Source organism: Mangifera indica, chromosome 18 (genome assembly GCF_011075055.1).
Source record: "Mangifera indica cultivar Alphonso chromosome 18, CATAS_Mindica_2.1, whole genome shotgun sequence".
Lineage (NCBI taxonomy): Eukaryota > Viridiplantae > Streptophyta > Magnoliopsida > Sapindales > Anacardiaceae > Mangifera > Mangifera indica.
This window is the reverse complement of record NC_058154.1, coordinates 9,919,328-9,940,615: the sequence shown is the minus strand read 5'-3', so window position 1 is coordinate 9,940,615 and position 21,288 is coordinate 9,919,328. Positions and strand designations below refer to the sequence as shown.

The window sequence follows — 21,288 nt, the reverse complement described above, 5'->3', positions numbered from 1 at the left end:
ATTTCTCGATTCAGAATAGTTGTCACATAAATTGGAATGAATTCTCTCAAATACCAAGAAAAGTTGATACAACAATTAACGTCATTATCATACATGATGTTGTTAATCTTCTTATTATTGATATTTTATCGTTTTACGTTCTTCTAAATATGTTTCCGCTTGTGGTTAATATAAAAAAGTTCGCTTATTAATCAAATTAATCCTTTATATATCATGTTCACAATAATTTTTACTATTTTCTTTTTACTTATAATATATTTCAATTTTGTTTCTATCTATCTTCCTTCATTCCCTCTGTACCAAACCAAAACAATAACAAAACTTGATATGTTGATTAATTTTGCAATATTAATATATAGTTTTATAAAGAATTATTTTAATAAATATAATGTAAAAAATGAGATTGTTTGAAAATATCGTATACACCTCCAAAGAGTAGGACAATTTTATATGCACCACCTTAATTGGGTCATTTTAATTAATTACCCTCTAGAAAATATCTCAAAACATTACTCACCTAGATTTTCTTATCACCCAATTTTAGTTCAATTGTATATTGTTTTACTCCAAAAATTTAACTTTGAAGCCACAAATCTGGAGAATGATGTGTCACCTCTCTTTCAGTTCAAATACTCAAATTGAAGTTGCTTGATAATGAGAGTTTGAAACTGGGTTTTTAGTTAATATTTTCAATGCTCCACCTAAACTTGAACTCACCAACTGGTTGTTGCTGAATTGAGTACTTGTCAAAAGACTTGAAACTCAAGTCACTTCAATCAGTAACATCACTTAATGCCCTCTAAAATGAGTAAAATTCGTCAAAAAACACCATGATTTTTTGTTAAATAATTTTAGATGATGCCGCAGCCATGGCTTGATCGCAGGATTCAGTCCCTCTTCCCAGTTGCACTGGTTTCTATTCTACTAGTTGGAAGTGTGAGACTTGTCCTGGATAACTTGAAGAGCAACCAGAGTCATATTTTTCAGTCATATGGCAAAACAGATCAGAGTTACCAGCAAAGAAAACCCGTGTTTGTTTCTTCTGCAGATAGGTTTGAGAATGGCTGTAATGTGTTCGAAGGAAAGTGGGTGTGGGATAATGTGACATATCCTATCTATACAGAAGAGAGCTGCCCTTATTTAGTTAAACAAACTACTTGCTTAAGAAATGGAAGGCCTGATTCATTGTATCGGAATTGGAGGTGGCAACCCAATGCCTGCAAGCTGCCAAGGTAACTTTCTTTTGTATCTATTAGGATCTCAAATGTAAAATATGATACTTGAATCCCACATTAAAAAGTATGAACTTTTAGTGTGGAATTTATATGGTCTTGACTCTACAATCTCAATAGTTAGTTTTTAAAATGTAATTCTCTTAAGATTCATATGATTTGATATCAGAGTCATTATCATATATCTCAATTGTAATCCTATAACATGGATGATGACGTTGGTATTGTAGTGTTAGTCTGAAGCTAATAGGGAGGTAGCGCATAACTATGGATCCCACAATGGCAATTACATGCATAAGACTTCCATTTCAGTATGTGTGGTACTTAATGAGATTTAGATGCATTAGTCTTAAAGACTTTCAAGGTTCAATATTTTGTTTGTGTTTGTCAGATTTGACCCATTAAAGCTCTTGGACATATTGAGGGGCAAAAGATTGATGTTTATTGGAGATTCAGTGCATAGAGGGCAGTTTGAATCAATGACCTGCATGTTACAATCTGTGATTCCTGATGGAAAGAAATCTTTTCATAGAATTCCCCCCATGAAGATATTTAAAGCTAAGGTATCTGAATCTTTACACTTCAGTTCAATGCAATGAATAGGGGATTATCTTGTTTTAGGATTTAAGCAATACTATACGTATTCATTTTTTAGTACACAAATAGATATATATATATATATATATATATATATATATATATATATATATATATATATATATATATATATATATATATATATATATATAATGTGTCATTATGTGATTAGGTAATACTTTGTCATTAATCAATAATTGCATAATGACACATCATATATATATCTATTTATATACACAAAAGTATGTACGTATAGTTTTATTGTTTAAGATACAGACTTGTTGCCCTTATTCCTCTGAAAATTTAATGTTTTAGGAGTACAATGCATCAATTGAATATTACTGGGCACCCTTTATTGTGGAGTCCATTTCAGATCATGCAACAAACCATACAGTGTCAAAGAGGCTGGTTAGTCTTGACTCCATAGCTAGACATGGGAAGAGCTGGGAAGGAGTTGATGTGTTAGTATTTGAAAGCTATGTATGGTGGATGTACCGACCGACGATCAATGCTACGTAAGTACCCAATTGTGTACTCTAATGAAGCTGTAATCTGGAAGCTAACACAAAATTGTGACTTCTGTTATATGTTTTTAATATTTCCAGATATGGATCTCCGGATGATATCCAAGAATATAATGTCACCAAGGCTTACAGATTGGCATTAGAAACTTGGGCAAATTGGCTGGACTCCAACATCAACCCTCTCACTCAGAAGGTCTTCTTCATGAGTATGTCTCCAACACATTTGTGGTAAGTCACTCAAAAGTTTTCTGCAAATATAGAAAACGAGAAAAAGTTCTTTCAATTTATGAAATGACCTGCATTTTCTGTTGCAGGAGCTGGGAATGGAAGCCAGGAAGTGATGCAAACTGCTTCAATGAGTCGTATCCAATCCAAGGTTCATACTGGGGGACTGGATCTAGTCTCGCAATCATGAAGATCATTCATGACATTTTCCAAAAACTAAAAACCAATGTGACATTTTTGAACATCACCCAGTTGTCCGAGTACCGAAAAGATGCTCATACATCAATTTATGGCGAAAGGAAGGGCAAGCTATTGACAAAGGAACAAAGAGCTGATCCAAAAAATTTCGCTGATTGCATTCACTGGTGCTTACCAGGAGTCCCTGATACATGGAATGAGATTCTGTATGCATATTTATTGCAGAATCATCAAAACTTTTTGTAGCCTTTGGACCACAAAAAATTGTGAGCTTCTGTAAGTTGCAGAAAACTCTCCAGATTAAATACAACAAATATATTATATATTGCCTGTGGCAATACCATAAAGAGATTGCATTATATTGCAACTAATCAGGGAAAAGTGCAGTTCCATTAATAGAAACAGATAAACCTGCATGTCTATCCCATCTTTGAATACCATTATTGTTTCTTATCTCTACGCAGAGGGAACTTGAACCTGCTTATTGACTTTATTTACAAAGACAACACACGGATCTGCACATTCAAGAGGTGGCATGAACACTCTGGCCCCAGCCATCCAGTGAGAAACTTAAATTATTTACAAGAGTTCCCATTCAGAATCAGATATATGATCTGAATCCTTTAAGTCCACAGTTGAAGTGATAGTTGTTGATGGCAAGAGAGCTGGCGCTAACTCTTGACTAGGTCCAATATAACAGTCTCCAAACCAAATTGCTAGCTGCTCATACTCCTTAGCCAACCTCTTTTTCGAAGCAAAAGCATCCTTGATTCTTTTCTGATGAGATACATGAAGCAAAAAGGGGGGAAAAAATGTTTCACTTAGGCTCAAGTATTTGAATGATAAAATAATTGTTACAAGGGGCAGAAATGATAACGTGTTTTATATATTCCAAGCCATGTGCTACCAAAGAATAACTAAAATTCACTTCATATGTGAAAAATAAAAGTGAAAAGAGAGAGAGAGAAAGTTTCCAGGTAATGTAGGAAACTAATTTCAGATTTCAATATCAGCAAGATTTTGCATGGTTCCAAATAATACTCTATTGATTTCCTTGTAAAGAGCCTTTTCAGCATTGAGAAAATAGACCCATAATCCAGATTAAAATAGTTGCATATTAACATTAACATACTTAGCTTTTATCCCCACAAAATATTTAACCAAGGGTGCAGACAGTAGAACACTACTTTAATACAATCAGAAGCGGATGTCAATATTGCTACTTTTCCAGCCTTTGAAATCAAGTAATTAAACTAATAAATCAAGCGATTTTTTTTCAGGAGAGATGGGACCCCTAAAAAAGTGAGAGATAAAGAGACAGAACCTTGAATGATCCAAGTTTTTGGGTCCTTTGAGCAACAGCATAAAGTGCGCTACTGTCAACCATGACGCAGCTTTCCTCCAGCTTCACTTTTTCAGACAATTCAACTGTTTCCATCCCAGAATAATCAAAATCATCACTGCGATAATGTGAACATCCTGCAGATGAAGAAGAAAAGAATGAGAAAAGAAAGACATGATAGCTCCAGTGAGCAGAAACAAAAGAAGAAAGTAATTTCAAAGTTGAACACAGTCTACGCCATTAGCATTAGGATAGTCATCACCACATGAAAATGAATGCAGAAAAGGACAGACTTCTGAAAAAGAGGGACAAAAACAAGAAAGGCACTTTGACATACCACTATCTGAAGAGAATGTACAAGCATCAAATTGAGCAGAACCACAAAGCTCAGCATTACTATTTTCAGATGTCTCACCAAGTGACAATGTACAATTTGCTCTGGAGATATCTTCCCCTGCTGAAACACAAGGAAAATGAGAAGGCAAAGTAAAATAGGAAAATAAGACTCCTCTTAATGCAAGATTTGGATAATACCAACCATCTGACTCTGACGACAGGACACTGCAGGATTTGAGGAGTCCTGCCTTTGCTTCATTGTCTTTGAGAGAGGCAATTAGAGACAATGTTGCGGATGGGGGGGCATCAGAACAATCAGAAACAGACCAAATTTTATCAACTGGGTCATTACAACACACTGATTTTGTATCAAAGTTTTCAGGTGAATTCTTATGCAATCTGTTAGATCCCATCAGTTGTGAATTGGTAGAGGACATCAATCCCGTTTCTGATACTTTTTCCTCACTAGATACAACTGAGAAAGCCACCTCAGAAGCAGCAGAAGCATTAGAAGAATCAGAAACACTCAAAAACTTATCAGAAACCCAACTCATTTTTTGGGCAGATTGGCACTCCACAACACAAACTGAAGTTACAGATGAAACCTCTGACACATAGCAGCATGCATTTTTCTGATTGCAATCAGCAGACTTGCTCATTGGCGATGCCTTTGAAGAGTCTTTCTCACCACAAGATATTGACTCCAATACCCAAGATGTAGATGAGTTCTCCTTTAAAGAATTCTTTTCATTATTCACATCAGACGTCTCATGTGCCAAAACATCATCGATTTGGCCGGAATCCAAATCAGACTCTGACCTCACAGAGGGATTGTCAGAAATTGTACTTATAAGTTGATTTCCAAGGTTTAGTCCACTCAATTCCTTTCCTATCTTGTTGGTCTCTGGATCAACAGCATCAGGCTCCACAGGTGATTGGTTAGTGAACACATCTACTGAATTTTCTTGAATACCTATTATTGACTTAAGATATGTACCAATGACAGCATTTTTTTTCAGAGCCGGTTCTTGAGCTTCATGTCTTACAGGATCCACTGAAGGAGGAAGAAAATCTTGGACGACATCAGAGCAAAACTTTTTCATACTGTCCCCCATTGTCTGCATTTGGTTTTCAACATATCTAACAGTGTCCTGACGAAGCAAAACACTTTAAATTCATCAGTTGAATTGCCAAAAAAAAAATCAAACACACAACAAGAATAAAAAACCATCTTAAAAAGTAAAAAAATCATTGACATACCTGACTCACAATATTATCCACCTCCTGGCACATTGTTTCAAACTTCTGGGAGATGTTCTTCCCAACCCAGGTAATAGTTTTTAGTTTCAAATCCATTACGGGTGTGGGCTTCTACTAAATTTCTGAAACAAATGTCTCAAAATACATCACTTGTTACCCTGGGATGAGGAGTTTGCCTGCAAATATTGAGATGGAATCTTATCACAAACTTCGATGAGTTACTAAATTAAAAACAACAATTCTGTAAGTCTCAATATCTCCTCTTAGTTAGGCTGCATAGAGTTGATGAATAATAAAATATACAGTACACAAAAAGAAAGTTAACATCTTATTTGTGAATGAAATATCACCACATAAACTATATACTTTTAGTAAATAGCAAATTTATAGTTTAAATAGCAAAACCTCTAAACTAATTTTCTTCTCGACCCATGTCCTCTATGATCATCATCCAAAACTGATTATACCATAACAATTATGCTTTCTGTGGCCATGAAACCCCTTAAAATTCCTTTCTATAGAAGAAATAACCATAATTATTGAAGCCTCGTAAGTTTCACCACAATCCAACAGCACAAAAGAGCAGCCAACCAAGATCATAACACAAATCACCATTGAAAAAACAAAAAACCCATATTTAATAATAATAAAAACATGTTAACGCATGCTCAAGTCATTATTTTTAGAATTCACACTCATTAAAGTTGATTTTTTTTTTTTAATAAAAAACTGACTGTTGCCTATAAACCTTACAAACAGAGAAAATAAACCCAAACTACATTCAAAAGAGAGAAAGAAGAAGATGATAGAGCTACCAGGGACCTGTAGCAGCCGGTGAGGGGTGGCGATCGTCGCCGGTAAGTTGGCTTAAGTTTTACGATATAGCGGGGTCTGTGAAAATGAGGTTTATAAAACTCCGTCGCAGCTTTTGTCCGTGGGGTTTTAGTAAAATATAACCCAAGTTCGGGTATTTTTGGTAATCTGTTTAAACGGTACCGTTCTATTGATTCGAATCTCAAACAATGGACGGTTATAGACGATTTCTACAATCTCTTATTGTAGATAAGTGGATGGAGGTTGAATAAAGAAGAAAAATTTGTTAAATAGAATATATTTTGATCTATTCTAATTTGATGTAATTCGATTTAATTTTTATTTTTTATATTATTTTTTCTCTTTCATAAGAGTATGAGTCTATTTTAAATTATATTATGATACTATATATATTACACAATATTTTCTTAATTACTTACAAAAAAAAAATATTTTTTTAATAATATTGATTAGTTCACAACTTAATTCACAATTTTATATAGTATAAAAGTCATTAATATTATTTTGTACCCTTCAATTTTGAAAGCTACATTTTCTACCCTATTTACTATTTTCTAGTTTTGAAAATTGGCTTTTCTCCCCTGTTCTACGGTACTGTATTTTTCTTCTTTTCTTTTTGCAGTGCCTCCCCTAAGCTTTGCAACTTTACACTTGCACCCCTACCCTTTACCAATTTGCTGACTTTGATTTCGACAACCTTCTTCCTCTATCTCTAGTTGCCTTCTCACCGTAAAATTAAGTCCACGTCAACTCAATCCTTTTTTCCTACAGTGTCTCCTCCCCGCGACACAAACATGATGCAATGCGTCCGCTTATGACATAAGCAAAGAAAATGGGTTCACATGCTAATGCACCACCATGAACATTAAAACCTGAAAAGATGTCTGTGTGATTAACCTTATTATATTCTTACCAGATAACTATTGAGTTTTGATAAAAGTACATTTTTTACCTTTAAGTTTAAAAAATCTATTTGTCCGTCTATCATACGGTGAAAACCATAGGAGGGTGAAAAAGTAATTTTCCCCCCCAACCCTTCAATTTCTTCCCAAAACCGTAGTCTTTTCTTCTTCTTTCTTCCCCAAACCATAGTTTATTCAATTTTATATAATGTTTAAATAGACTTAACAAGCAGACGAGACAAACTGAATACAAACCAAATCAATATAAATGTGAATAATATAAATATGAATTAACAATCGAGTAAGATATATAATAATAATTTTTAAAACTCGTACCGACCCTTACAAAGACAAATCAACCCATGGATTACATAATAATATTAATTTTTTTACTATTTCTCTTTTATTTTTATTTTATTATTTTACCACATTCATTCCATAAATTTCAATATTTTTCTTTTCAAGTATATAAATATTCTATAAATGAGCAAAAATTCAACTTAAATTATAAAGATAACTTCTATAGATTTAAAGAACCGTAGCATCAAATATAAAATGAATATTTATAATAAAATATTTATTGTTTATGTTCTTTAAATTTGTTTTGTGTGTATAAAAGCTAATGTAAGTTTTTAATTTTAGGATAGATTTAAATTCACTTCATATTAAGAAAAAGAAATATATATAAAATTTGTATTAAATGTATTATAAGTTTAATGTTCCAGAGAAAGAATAAGAATTTTAACAAAAATAGAAAAAGAAACAGGTATCCGAAAGTACCCCCGAGTATATCCTCAAAAATTCTTACACTGCAAGAAGAAGTCCACAATAGGTATAACCGCAAAAATTTAAAACCCATCTCTACTTTCAGACGGGTTACCAACAAATCCTACAAGCGACTTGACGGTTTTGCCAAACCCATGTTTGAGTAATTTTTTCTAAGTCAATAAATAAATTGGCACTTGTAGCCATTCTAGCGAATTTAATTCAACGTGAAAGAAAAAACAAATATAGATGAACAAGTACAATTATAATTTGAGGTCCAATTCGTTCATAACACTTACACCGCAATAAAAAATACATAGATAATACATAATCAAATTATTAGATAATTTTAAATTAAAGATAAAATAATATTTAATCACATGATTACACATAATCTGTATACTTAAATTACGTATAAAAAATATGTATATACAACATTACTCAATCGTCAGGTAGGAGTATAAATAGAAAAAGAGAGTAGATTCTGGTATGTGAATTTACCTAATAATTTATATTTTAATCAGTCATAAAATGAATGTGATGAAGATTACAAGAAGTAGAGAGGAGAATAGCACTAATGGCATGAAACTTACAAAAGTTTAGCTAATTCTGAAATGGTTACAATGGTATTTGCCCTTTTCAAGATAAGCCTCGGTTTTCAGCACAACAAAATGCCAGTGTACCTTGAGCAACCATTGGACAGCACCTCCAACCCCTCATCACATGTTCCACGCAATACAAAATTACATAACAAAACAGCTCACAGTAGTTAGGCCACCACAGTGGACAACCTTAAATACTAAACACCCCATATTCAAATTAGAAACAGAGTAACAACTTCCCATCTCACTAAATGTTGAGAATGAATCTCCACCAAAAGAAAACACAAGGCTTATGGGCATCGAAATTTCAATGTCAATGGATGATTCTCTTTCATCAATTGTAACACAAACCTATATTTAATGTAATAACTAAAAATGCCACAATCAATCTTTAACCAAAAATTCAATATCATCCCTTAGATAAAGATTCTAAAGGTTGTGACAACCAAGCTGTTCTCATGTCCATCTGTAGATAACCACATAACACCATAAGAGTTTTCATAAACATCTAGGAAGCTACATCACACGGTTCCATATCAGAGAAGAATGAAACTATCCAGACATTGAAGATGTGGGATGATCTCACACAACGCAAAAAGCAATGACTTGAAAATTATATTAAGCCTGCATAGGTGGTTACCAAATGCAGGCAAAACCCTACCTCAAAGACATTAATTCTAGCCCATTAATAATCTCATCTTAAAGATAAAGAGTTGTGGACCCTAATTTGTCAAAAGTGAAACATAAATCAACATCAACTAGACGTAAAACCCTCAACAAATCTCTACAGTGAAAGACAAGGAATTCCAGCTTCTCATTACAAAACATGATCCATGAGAGTGTTGCTCATAGTTTATGCCATAACATTCAATTTACAAGCTATCATTCAGCATAACTATTAGATATGGCAGATAAAACATACAACACCTTTGATGAAAAGACTAAAATCAAAAGACTCATAATAAAAGTTACAATGCCGTTTCATACAGTTTTAAAGAGAAAATGTGAACAAATCAATGCAACCTAGCTCTCAGCAAAAGACAGGTAAAACCACAAATATCAGGACAAATTATCCCAATCATATCAACAATAGTATAAATCAAATCACTGGCACACCAAACTGCAGCTCCAACAAGACAAAACTTGAGAGAAATACGATTACCCACAGAAATCAATCCTCTAAGATTGGATATACACAGGTAAAGGATAACAAATTATTTGAGACCAAAATAATCATCCAACCCATATAAAAGATAAACCAATCACGAACATAAACCGTGTGACCAAATAGCCAGAATCTAAAATATAAAACAATACATAAATAGGAAGGTTACAGGTCGATAACCAACAGGGGCTATAGAAACACCATGCATGCTTCAATAGAAAGGATCAAACAACTGCTTTAGTAATATAAATTGTAAAATTTCTATGAAAGTGATTGAGATGTGACACAACATAACCAACATACATGAAATTAGAAGACTAAAAAATGAGCAAAATGTTACGAAAATTTTACTATTAAACTAAAGCAGTATGAATATGAATAAAGAGCAAACAAATAATATCATCATTTATTTTTCCACAACTTAAAAAAGAAACTACTTTGAGTGGAGCAGTAATTCACTCAGGTTTACCCATATGTTTTGTGTAATTATATGTAGATGCATAATACAACTCAAGATATAAAGCCATATCAACAACCATGACAAAAGTCTAGGCAGTAAAATCAAAAGCAACAACTATCAACCATACAAATTTGTGTAAGAAATGGAAATATATTATCTCAGTACTCATTAAAATGATGTTGCCACTTAGAAAGCCCACATAGCAAATAGATCCCAGGAAAAGTACAAAGACTAGTCTAAATCAGTCATTTCACAACCATCACTCAGAGATAAACCACATCTTAAAGGTGCAGTTCAAGACATCAAGCGAAGAAGTGGCCGTAAAAGCAAAGGTAAAATATTCATATAGTCTGCACTACGCAATCACCAGAACCACAAAAAGCATCTGCGCCAACAAGCTGTCATACACCTGAATCAAACACCCATTCATAACTCAATTCATCATTCCACATCATCAACAGAACAAAGTTCTTGCAAAATTTATCAAATAATCATAACTAGCAAAGAAAGAAAACACTTCACCTTCTTTGATTGAACAATATGACAATTCACCATGCAAACAAAGACAAGCACCAAACAAACATCAACACCTTTTAGGGGGTTTTGGTTGGAGGTAAACAAAAATTACTCTGATAATCTATCTTTTATTACTTATATTAATTTGTTTAGTTTGTAAGTAATCAAAGAATCTAGTAATATTTTATTTCTAATTATGATGTGACAAGTAATATAAGAAGTAATCCGATTATCATTTTCATCTTAGGTATTAAAATATTATTAATATAATCTTGATTTTGTGGCAAATCTATCCTTACTTATTAATTTTTTAAGATAAAAATATCTTCATTTTCAATTGATATAACAAATAACATGAAAAATATTTTAGAATAATTATACTAAAGACATTTAAATAAAATAACATTTCAATATTTTTTTATTACTTCCAATTAAACACAATAATTATTTAGACCTACCTATTTGTTTCAAACATAATAATAATTTATACCTATTAATTTTCAAAGTATCATGATATCAAAATATTACCCAAACCAAACACATCCTTAAAGTACAAAATATCTCAAAGGCACTACTACAAAAATGATATCACAAAGCAAATCAACTTCAACAACATTAAATTTTATCAAGAAAGTCTTCCAAAAAAAGAAAGAAATAAAGGTTTCATTTTACAAAGACTGTTCGTATAATTTTGGGTTCAAGAAAATAAATAAATGTCAGATACCAAATCCAAGTCATTGACTTTACAGCTCAAGGTCTTGTAGCTAACAGATATAATAACTCATGGTCTTGTAGCTAACAGATATTATAATAGGATAAGCATATTAGTTTAAATAAGTTATTCATGACTAAAACTTTAGACCAATGTCTAATTTAAGGTTTGGGGGCACACTTGCAAGGATAATTCTTCAGGACTCAACTTCAACACAATCAATCCCAAACTCCTGATTGTATTTAAGTTGTAGCACAAAGCAAACATCATATGAATAAAACTGCTTAAAGTTTGATTTATGAAGAAACACAACCATTTTTTAGATAGAAAATAAATTTGCTTGGTTACAAATGAGGAAGAGGTCACAATCCTATGCATATTTCAAAATTCTTTTTCTCCATATTGCTCAATAAATTTTTACACAAGTGCTCAGCATTTACAAATTTAGACATCAACGTACACTTCAAATCCTTTAAAATATCAACTGTTAAAGATAAATCACCCAACAAGCAGTGCAGCATGACATATTGCTTCATACAACTATGAAATCAAGTAAAAACAGAGCATGACAATTTATCTAAGAAACAAGTCCTTTTAAAACATACTATTTGCAGAATTAAAAATGAAATCTTTCAGTGATAAAAGATAAGTTACAATGAGAATATACAACAAAGGTAAACCACCAGCTCATAGGTATCTACTGCAAATATTTTTGTCACTTTTACTGTTTTGTTTTATTTTGAGATGAATAAACTACTACAAAAGTAAAACATGCATATGCAATGTTCCAAAATCTAAAACCCATAAATTCATACACCTCTTAACTTAACAACCTGGATTTGGAAATTATGGCTAATTTCAACTTACATGCAACAACAAAAATAAAACTAAATCGAGTAACCAACAATTTGATGTATAACAAAATATGAATGCAATATTTTCTTACCCATCAAGTTCAAGATAAACACAAACAAAGAAAAAAGACAATAAATAAGGCATTAAAAAAATAAACAGTTTGCAAACAAATGCAACAGATAGAAGACCACTATAATCAAAACACATAATCAATGAACAAAAACAACTTACCTATCAAAATTTTGCCACTCAGATGAATTAGTGGTTCAATTAAATATATAGATTATAAGAAATTAAAAAAACAGCAAGGACTACAAAATCACAACAAAAGCAAAGCCCAAAAACAAACTAAAAGGCAAAAAGTAATTGATCAAGAAACGAATCATCATAAAAGACAAAGGAAGCAACAAAGACAACCTCAAAACCTAGAACCAAACACATATGAAAGGAACACCAAACAAAACAACAGCAAGTCCTAACAGAAGTGCCAAAAAGAAGCTGAAAAATCTCAAACATGTCAATAAAAAAAACATAATAAATAAAGACTACCTCAATAATACGGGGGAACATTCGGGTACATAGGAGGAACCCTAGGCACAGGAGATGTCCCGGTTGCCTGGTGATGCTGACTAGGATAAGCAGACGAAGTTGATGACAAGTTGTAATGCCCACCTTCAGAATACCCACCAGAAGGCATTCCAACCGAACTCGGTGGCAACCTATACAGGGAAGAACCACCCCCCAATCCACCACTACCAGCAGCACCACCCAAACCTCCATAACCAGCAGAGCCTGGCCCACCATAACCACCATACGGCCCACCCAACCCAGCACCATAACCAGCAGCACCAACACCTCCCAAAGAGGAGGGTACCTGTCCCGGTCCCCCTAAAGACGAGTTCACATGATGACCCAAAGGTGGCGCCCCTGAAAACGGGCCGTAAGACCCATGTCCACCTGGCCCACCATAGGATCCCGGCATGGATCCTCCAGCCGGTGGCGGAACCATTCCCATCCCATCGCCATGATTAACATTAACATTCCCGGGCCCACCAGGCGGAATCCCATCAGGCCCCTTCGCCTTCTTATTATCAGCCAATCTACAATTCAATTGTTTCCCCTCGACGGTCTTTATAGGATCTACAAGCGCAGCTTGAGCCCCTTCCGCCGTCTTATAAACAAACAAAGCAAAGCCCTTTGGTTTACCGGTCTGCTTATCAAACCCCAACGGACCTTCTTCAATCTCTCCATAACAAGCAAAATGTGCAAGCAATTTGTCAGCCGACATGTCGTTTGGTACATTCCCGACAAATATCTTCCTCAACGACACATCCACGGGGTTGTTAGTACTATTCGCTGAATTTCCAGCAACTGCAAGATTCGTAACCGTCACGCGGCCGTCAATTTTCTTGCTGGGCTCTTTAAGAGCAAGCATGGCACCGTCAATATGTTTGAACGTAATAAAGCCATAGCCTTTCGATTTTCCGGTGGCTTTGTCGAGGATAACCACAGCTTCCTCAAGCTCACCATAGACGGAGAAAATGTTACGGAGGCCTTCAGTGGTGGTGTCCCAGCCGAGGCCACGGATGAAGAGCTTGCGCTGAGTTGGGTCAGCATCTGCAATAGATCGGACGGCTTCGAGGACATCGGGGTGGCGAGTGACAGCGTTGGATAGAATATCTAGGAGTTGATCATTTGTTAGGCGTTCAACAATTTTGCGAGAATCCTGAGGGTTTAGAATGCAGGGAGAATCAGTATCGGCCGATGCGACACCGTTCTCATCGAGCTTGCGCTTCTTGGTCGGGTCCATGAATGGATTTAAGAAGGAACAGAGAGTGAAACCCTAACCCTAGTTTTAGGTTTAGGCAGTTAAAAAATTGGAACGAGAGAATGCGAAGTGGGCGAGGATCCGGTGGTAAATATATATGGAAGAGGCATAGTTCTGAAGGCAGGCCCATTTCTAAGTTGGCTAGCCCAATCACATTGAAAGAAAGTGATCCTTTACACGCATTTGAATGCATAGTTAGATACATTTCGTTATTATTTTATCTTTAATTTAAATTTATCGAATTATATATATTAATATTGAGATTAGATTTATATCAAATCGAGTTTAAATTTGATTCGATTTGAGTACAACTAAGTTTGAAATGTCGAACTTGTTTTAAAAGTGTTCAAACTCAAGCTAAGTTTTGAGTTTAACTTAATAATAGAACTGAATAAAATGATACCATTTTACTATACATTTATCATAACAATATTATTCTAGTATATTAATATCAAATTTTTCAGATTCACAAGTTTGATAAATTGAACATCCATAAACCTTAAATTCGATAATATTTAACTTTTAAACTCAAATTCAAACTTATTTGAATCAAACTCGTTTAAAGCTAGTTTGAATCGAGGTACACATACTATTGCTCTTTTTCAAATATTATTTGTTATTTATACATGGTAAATGATTTTATAGGAATAAATGAAATAATATTAGCTTTAAATTAGAGAAAGAGAGTGAAAAATTGAAAAAATATTTAAAGGGTATTTAAATAGAAAGCTAAAATTTATTACTATTTATTAAGATTTTCAATATGATTTCCCTTTTTTATTAATTTGTTAATTATCTTGCCAAGTATAAAGATTATTTCAGAAATATTTATGATAATAATTGATAATATATTAAATCAATTATTAAGAAAATTCAAGCTAATTTTTGTGTGTAAATATGGAAAACATTTTGAAATGCATTAGATTGATTGATTTTATGTGCAATATTTTACCACGTGTACCGACTTTTCGGGTATATATATATATACACACACACAATATGTTATCACGTAATTAAATATTATTTTATTATTAATTCAAAATCATCATATTATTTGATGACAGATATTGAATGTGTATTAATTTGTATACATAAAATAAGTACACATAGTTTTATTATTTACAAAAAGTGTATAATAATAAAATAATAAAACTATGTACACAATTTTTGTGTACAAATAACGAAATGTTATCATATAACTAGATGTTGTTTTATCTTTAATTTTTAACTATTTAATTACATGATGACATATCGTTGTTTGCATATAAAAGTTGTATATATAACACTATTCATAATAAAATGTCCACCCAATAATGTATTCATGGTAAATTTTGAAACAATAAAACAACGTGTATACAATTTGGGTATACAGATGATGTGTTGTGATGTGATTGGATGATTTTAAATTAAAGATAAAATAATATTAAATTATATAATGATACATTATTTGTGTATCTAAATTGTGTACAAAAAGTGTGAACACATAATATTGCTCTTAGATGAATAAAAAGAGGCAGCTAGAACGAGGGAAAGGAAGGGAAAATATTATTTTGGTTTTAGGACTACCTTTACTGATTTGGTGTATGACCACCAAGGCTCATACAACATAACCATTATACAGATCTTCATAAAGCAACATTGACTATGAAGATGGCAACACTGGAAGCCAATTCTCCAGGCCTTCGCTTTATTCCTCTCCCTTGTCTCTTCCATCTTAGTTAATCTGGGTTATCAATTTATTCAAGTTTTGTATGTAAACATGCAAATAGAAGAACTCACTTTGCTCACTTAGTGTCCTTGGAGATGGGAATGTTAATGGAACCCCACATTTTCCAGGTAGAGATGAATTCTTAAGCTTTTCTTTTCTCTTCTCTTCATTGAAGAGAAACATGTCATTTTCTGGTTGAAACCAACTTGGGAATTCATGCTGTTATGTTTTCTGCTACTTGAAATGATTCAGAAAACATGTCATCTTGATAAATGTTGGATCGTTCACTAGCATCCTCCATATCTCACACTAGCAAAAGATGAGTCAAGGAAAAGTAGAAGCATTTTATTCATCTACCTGGAAGAAAACAGCTCACTCTGATTATGTAAGTTTATTTTCAACAGGTGATGATCCTCGAGCAGGTTTAAACATGTAATACCCAACTTAATTAAATAAGTATTTATGGTTTATTGATTATCCTATATTAATTTGAGGATTAATGCCAATCTTAAGAGTTTATTGATCACTTTATGACAATGAGTTAAATGGGTTTTTGTTGTTTATTTGTTCAACTCCTCTTTGTTGAATATCGAAGTATAGGAATTAGGGCTGGAGTCAAACTGAGCCGACCTCAAGCTCGACTCGGTTCACATATGACTGAGCTCAAATTCAATTCGACTCGTTTTTTATGTATTAAAACGATATCGTTTTAATACATATTGATCAAAACAACATCGTTTTGTATCAAAATTTTTAATTGAAAAATTTGACGAATAACTCGAGCTTGACTAGGGCTGGCTCGTTTCAGGCTCATTCGAGTCGAACTCGAGCTCGGTTCGAATCCAGCCCTAATAGGAATAATACCAGTGACAAGTAAATCCGCGAGAATCATGGAGACCGACTTGAATTTCATAGCATTTGATCATAGACTCTATCCACTTACTAAATTTTAAAGGTTAAACTTCTTTCTCCAGACATTTTGACACTTACGGGGGGGATATAATTTTCCCAATCTCCCACCACCCCTTTTCAGAGCTTTTTCCGATTTCTGACATTGAAGCACAGTTTTATTTTTTATTGAATGTTTTAACTTGGTTCGGAGTAACAGTAGATGATCCATACTCAGAATAAAAAATGTTAAACTGGTACAGGCACCATAATCAAATGCATTTATTAAGTAGTTGTCTAAGATGGGGAAACCAGTTATCACTACCCTGATAGCATAAACCAAGTCTTACATTCAGTAAAAAGTCTGCCAAGGCAAATAGCAACAATGATTCTTTAACATGTTCAGAAAAACCAGAAAACAAATAATATTAAAACTTAAGTCCAGACTTAGTTATCTACAATACCCCAAAAAGGTCTCAGCTTGGTGGATGGAAAAATACTCCTGTGGGCAGATTCTCAATGCTGATGCAGGTTTCCACCCGGCATGTTTGTATTGTCACCTGGGTTGTAGCTGTTCTGGAACTGTGTGTTTGGACCATTACGGTAGGCAGGACCAGCATTCTGATGTACACTCCCCGGCATGTTACTGGACCATCCTCCTGCATTTGGTGGCATTCCTCCCATATTGCCAGTGTTGTTAGGCTGGGGTGGCATTCCTCCATAGTTGTTGGCCGGGGGCACTCCTCCATAGTTGTTGGCCGGGGGCACTCCTCCATAGTTGTTGGCTGGTGGCAATCCTCCATAGCTGTTGGCTGGTGGCACTCCTCCATAGCTGTTTGCTGGTGGCACTCCTCCATAGCTGTTTGCTGGCGGCACTCCGCCATAGTTGTTTGGTGGCGACATTCCTCCATAATTGTTAGGTGGTCCTCCCATGTTGCTAGGTGGCATTCTCCCCACACTGTTGGGAGGCATGTTGTTGGGAGGAGCCATGTTGTTGGAAGGAGGCATGTTGGGAGAAGGCATGTTGTTGGGAGGAGCCATGCTGTTGGAAGGAGGCATGGCGCTGTTGGGTGCGGAGTTCATCATGCCCTGGTTCTGAAAATCTCGATTCTGCATGTTCTCCCTTCTTCTCTCGAAGTTTCTTGATCTATCAAAGTTACGAGGTCTATCATTCCGCCGATTTCGCTCATTTGCTCGAGCATTGTTCCTGATCCATTCTTCGTGATACTTCGGGTCATAAGGAACTGCTTGTCCATTAATGAAAGGTTCCCCTGCACAATCATGAATAATACTAAGAATTATGTGAATAATGTATTCTACGGCAAGTTCCCTAAAGCTAAGTTAAGCAAGGTAAATGTAAGGGATAAACATCATAATAAATGCAGAAAAACATTTCCATGCCACCTCATAAAAAGCATCGGTTACCTCCATAGTCTTTATTCTTAACATCCAAATATGAATCTGGGAGAACCCATCGAACTCGAGGCAATTCTGTTATTAATCAGAGAAATGTCAGTGACATCTCAATAAAAACAGCAGAAATTACAAATTTAAGAAAAAAAATAATTATTATACCTTTGATCTTGTATGAGAGCTCCTCAGAAACCAAGGCCCCAAATGCAAAATAGCACCGAGTTGAAACTGAATAGATCTTCATCCTTGCTTCTTCTTCACTATTAGAGAAAGAAGAAACAATATAAAACAATGAAAGCTTGCAAGATAGAGATTTGCAACAAATAGGAGAAAACATTCACATCCTAAAATTTGGAGATCAATGTTACAGGGCAGAAGAGTGCATATCATGTCAACAATAAAATGCTAACAGTCATCAATATTCAACCTTTATCAGAAAGATCAAATTACTAACTTCATTATACAAAATTGGATTCATATTCATGTTCAGAAGGATGACACTATTTTAAAATGTGAAGAAAATATTAGGTTCCTTCACAAAATTATATAAGAGACGTATATAAAATTTCCAGAGATAACCTTGAAGATCATAAGTTAAAAATTTTTTATGTAATCACCATCATCGGTAATAATCAGAGTTCGTCTTCAGAGATTATGTCATTAATTTACAGAGAAAGACCAAACATCCATTGTTCACACACATTATCACCTTCACATATGGCATCGAAAAACTCACATTTCTAGTCAATACTAAATTACCCTTTCAACTTATGGCTTAGTATACACAATTTAATCGGAAATATCAACAAGCACAAAAGCAATAATAAACAAATAACACAGTGCAATAATATTATTTCCATGTCATGGAAAATTTTGTTAAAAACTTAGAATCTAACCTGCCGATGACCATGGCTAGGGTTTTGATATAGCTATCAATAATCTCATCCCTAGTCGGATTTCCTTCAGGCGGCTCCATAACCACAAGCCAGTGCTCAAAGTCACACCCATCAAGCAGAATCGTTTCTTTGGGAGGCCGGTTCGACCAGTTGGGATTAGGATCATTGAGCGAGGACGAGGTGGCGCGTGTGGCCAAGCCGCGAGCGGGAGAAGCGATGGTGACAAAGCGGCCGATGTTGACGGCGGCCAAAGGGCGAAGGCGGTTGAAGACAGACAGGGAGAGAGAAGGAGAGGACTTGAGCGGATGAGAAGCGAAAGAGAGAGAACAAAAGGAGCGGGAGAGAAGGGCGGTTAGGGTTTTGGCAGTGGCGAGCTTAGAGAAATGGGTCGCCATCTCTCTAAAACCCTAGGAGAGAAATCGAGAAATTGTTTGAAGAGAAACTGGTGGAAATGAGGGTTTATGGGTACGATTTTATAGTGAGAGGAATGATAATGTTAGGCAACACTTCTCAGCCGTTGATCACTTTTAGGATGACGATATCCGCTCGATTGCGCTAATTTTAAAAGCAAAAATTAGTGAATTACATTTGCCCACCCAAGGTTTTACCAAAACACTGTTCATCCAAAATCAACTTTGTATTACGAAAAATCTACCTTAGAAAGGAAAATCATCAATTTTATTTCCTAAAATATAAAAAAAAAAAAATTAAAAATGTTGTTTAACCATATGTCACGTTAGTAAAAGTCTACCAATCTTTCCCATGTTTCAACTCATTGTCTTCTTCACAATAACTTTTTTGTCTAACTATGATATTATAATTATCAGTATCTTATGATACATAATACATATTTTACAATATGATACGATATAAATAAAAAATAATACATATAATAAAATATATCGAATTAATACGATACAGTAAATATATCATACAATAAGATATATATTATCGATACAGATTAATACATTTTTTAGAGAAAATAATGATATGATATAAGTATATATAAAAAAATTTTAAATTTTTAAAGATATTTTTAATTTTTTAAAAAATAATGATGTGTCAATTTGAATTTTTTATTAATTTATGAATATTTTATTCTTTTATTCTTTTAAAAATACATGATATAATATAATATACGATATAAAAAATTAAGTTTTTTATCTATAACATGATACATGGTTCGACTATTATGCAATGACACCCCCCCTAAATGAATACCTTATAGATTTTCCAATTGATAAACCTAGAAAATTCATGCCCAATAAATGCGATAATACGAAGATCAAACTTCTTAAAGACAAATAAATTTGGAATTAAAAAAAAATATCCAAAATAATTAACATACCAACCAAATAAACTTGTACTCAATTTGTGCTTATACACAAATTGAGATTATCATTAAAAATAAACACCTTTTTAAGAACTTAATTACAATTGGAGAAACATGTAAAATGATTTTTGTTTAATGTAAACCAATTGTAACTCAACATTTTTTAAGTCAAACATGGAAACGCCTTAACCTAAGTTTAACTTCTTAAAAGACATCTTACTTTCTCACATGCCCTTGGTTGGTCATTGCATGCGGTCCATTCGAACTACTTGTTATCTATAAAACATTGAAAATGAAAGAATGAGTGCTACATTAGATTTTTTTTTTTTTTATATGGGTTAACATTAATTATAATTTTTGTTTACTAAAACTGTATAATTAAATAGTTTAATGATAATTTACGGATGAACTTAAATAGTAAATAAAAATAAGTCTAACACACCTTACAGGTAATGATCTAGATTAATGACATAAGTATGAGTCTTACGGTTTATTGATCCTTTGATGAGAGGAGGAGTTCAATAACTTACTATATATTGACTAAGTGTTTATTCTGAAACCCTAACAAAATGGCTTCATCTGTTGAATTCTATCATTCCAAAAAGGTTTTAGGGAGAAAAATCTTATAATCATTCAATAAGGTATCGATCACTTAAAGTCTAGATTTACATGAATGCTTAATAGTTACTTACCTTAT

The 21,288-nt window shown here is 33.7% G+C and overlaps 4 protein-coding genes across 8 annotated transcripts; 1 reads left to right on the top strand and 3 right to left on the bottom strand.

The window, feature by feature from the left end:
- Positions 1-560: 560 nt before the first annotated feature.
- LOC123202185 (protein trichome birefringence-like 31) lies at positions 561-3,056 on the top strand. Its single transcript, XM_044618008.1, has 5 exons — positions 561-1,232; positions 1,624-1,795; positions 2,145-2,344; positions 2,435-2,581; positions 2,668-3,056. Exons 1-5 carry the CDS (start codon positions 856-858, stop codon positions 3,020-3,022), a joined length of 1,251 nt encoding a protein of 416 aa, XP_044473943.1. The 5' UTR covers positions 561-855; the 3' UTR covers positions 3,023-3,056.
- A 36-nt stretch (positions 3,057-3,092) lies between these two features.
- On the bottom strand, positions 3,093-6,689 carry LOC123202184. 3 transcript variants are annotated; one of them, XM_044618005.1, is made up of 6 exons: positions 6,537-6,689; positions 5,715-5,890; positions 4,657-5,605; positions 4,456-4,575; positions 4,101-4,255; positions 3,093-3,553 (listed from the first exon to the last, which is right to left on the bottom strand). In XM_044618005.1, exons 2-6 carry the CDS (start codon positions 5,808-5,810, stop codon positions 3,356-3,358), a joined length of 1,518 nt encoding a protein of 505 aa, XP_044473940.1. In that variant the 5' UTR covers positions 5,811-5,890; positions 6,537-6,689; the 3' UTR covers positions 3,093-3,355. The 3 variants fall into 3 exon arrangements, with proteins under 3 accessions (XP_044473940.1, XP_044473942.1, XP_044473941.1); XM_044618007.1 differs by having other exon boundaries at positions 4,456-4,572; XM_044618006.1 differs by having other exon boundaries at positions 6,530-6,665.
- A 2,011-nt stretch (positions 6,690-8,700) lies between these two features.
- LOC123201936 (UBP1-associated protein 2C-like) lies at positions 8,701-14,428 on the bottom strand. 3 transcript variants are annotated; one of them, XM_044617551.1, is made up of 2 exons: positions 13,075-14,428; positions 8,701-8,930 (listed from the first exon to the last, which is right to left on the bottom strand). In XM_044617551.1, the coding sequence occupies exon 1, from the start codon at positions 14,333-14,335 to the stop codon at positions 13,076-13,078; it is 1,260 nt and encodes a 419-aa protein (XP_044473486.1). In that variant the 5' UTR covers positions 14,336-14,428; the 3' UTR covers positions 8,701-8,930; position 13,075. The 3 variants fall into 3 exon arrangements, with proteins under 3 accessions (XP_044473486.1, XP_044473485.1, XP_044473484.1); XM_044617550.1 differs by lacking the exon at positions 8,701-8,930 and adding an exon at positions 8,937-9,283; XM_044617549.1 differs by lacking the exon at positions 8,701-8,930 and adding an exon at positions 10,579-10,851 and having other exon boundaries at positions 13,075-14,425.
- Positions 14,429-17,211: 2,783 nt separating this feature from the next.
- On the bottom strand, positions 17,212-19,719 carry LOC123202263 (multiple organellar RNA editing factor 8, chloroplastic/mitochondrial-like). The gene is made up of 4 exons (XM_044618087.1): positions 19,259-19,719; positions 18,525-18,622; positions 18,375-18,440; positions 17,212-18,220 (listed from the first exon to the last, which is right to left on the bottom strand). The coding sequence occupies exons 1-4, from the start codon at positions 19,651-19,653 to the stop codon at positions 17,466-17,468; spliced, it is 1,314 nt and encodes a 437-aa protein (XP_044474022.1). The 5' UTR covers positions 19,654-19,719; the 3' UTR covers positions 17,212-17,465.
- Positions 19,720-21,288: the final 1,569 nt, after the last annotated feature.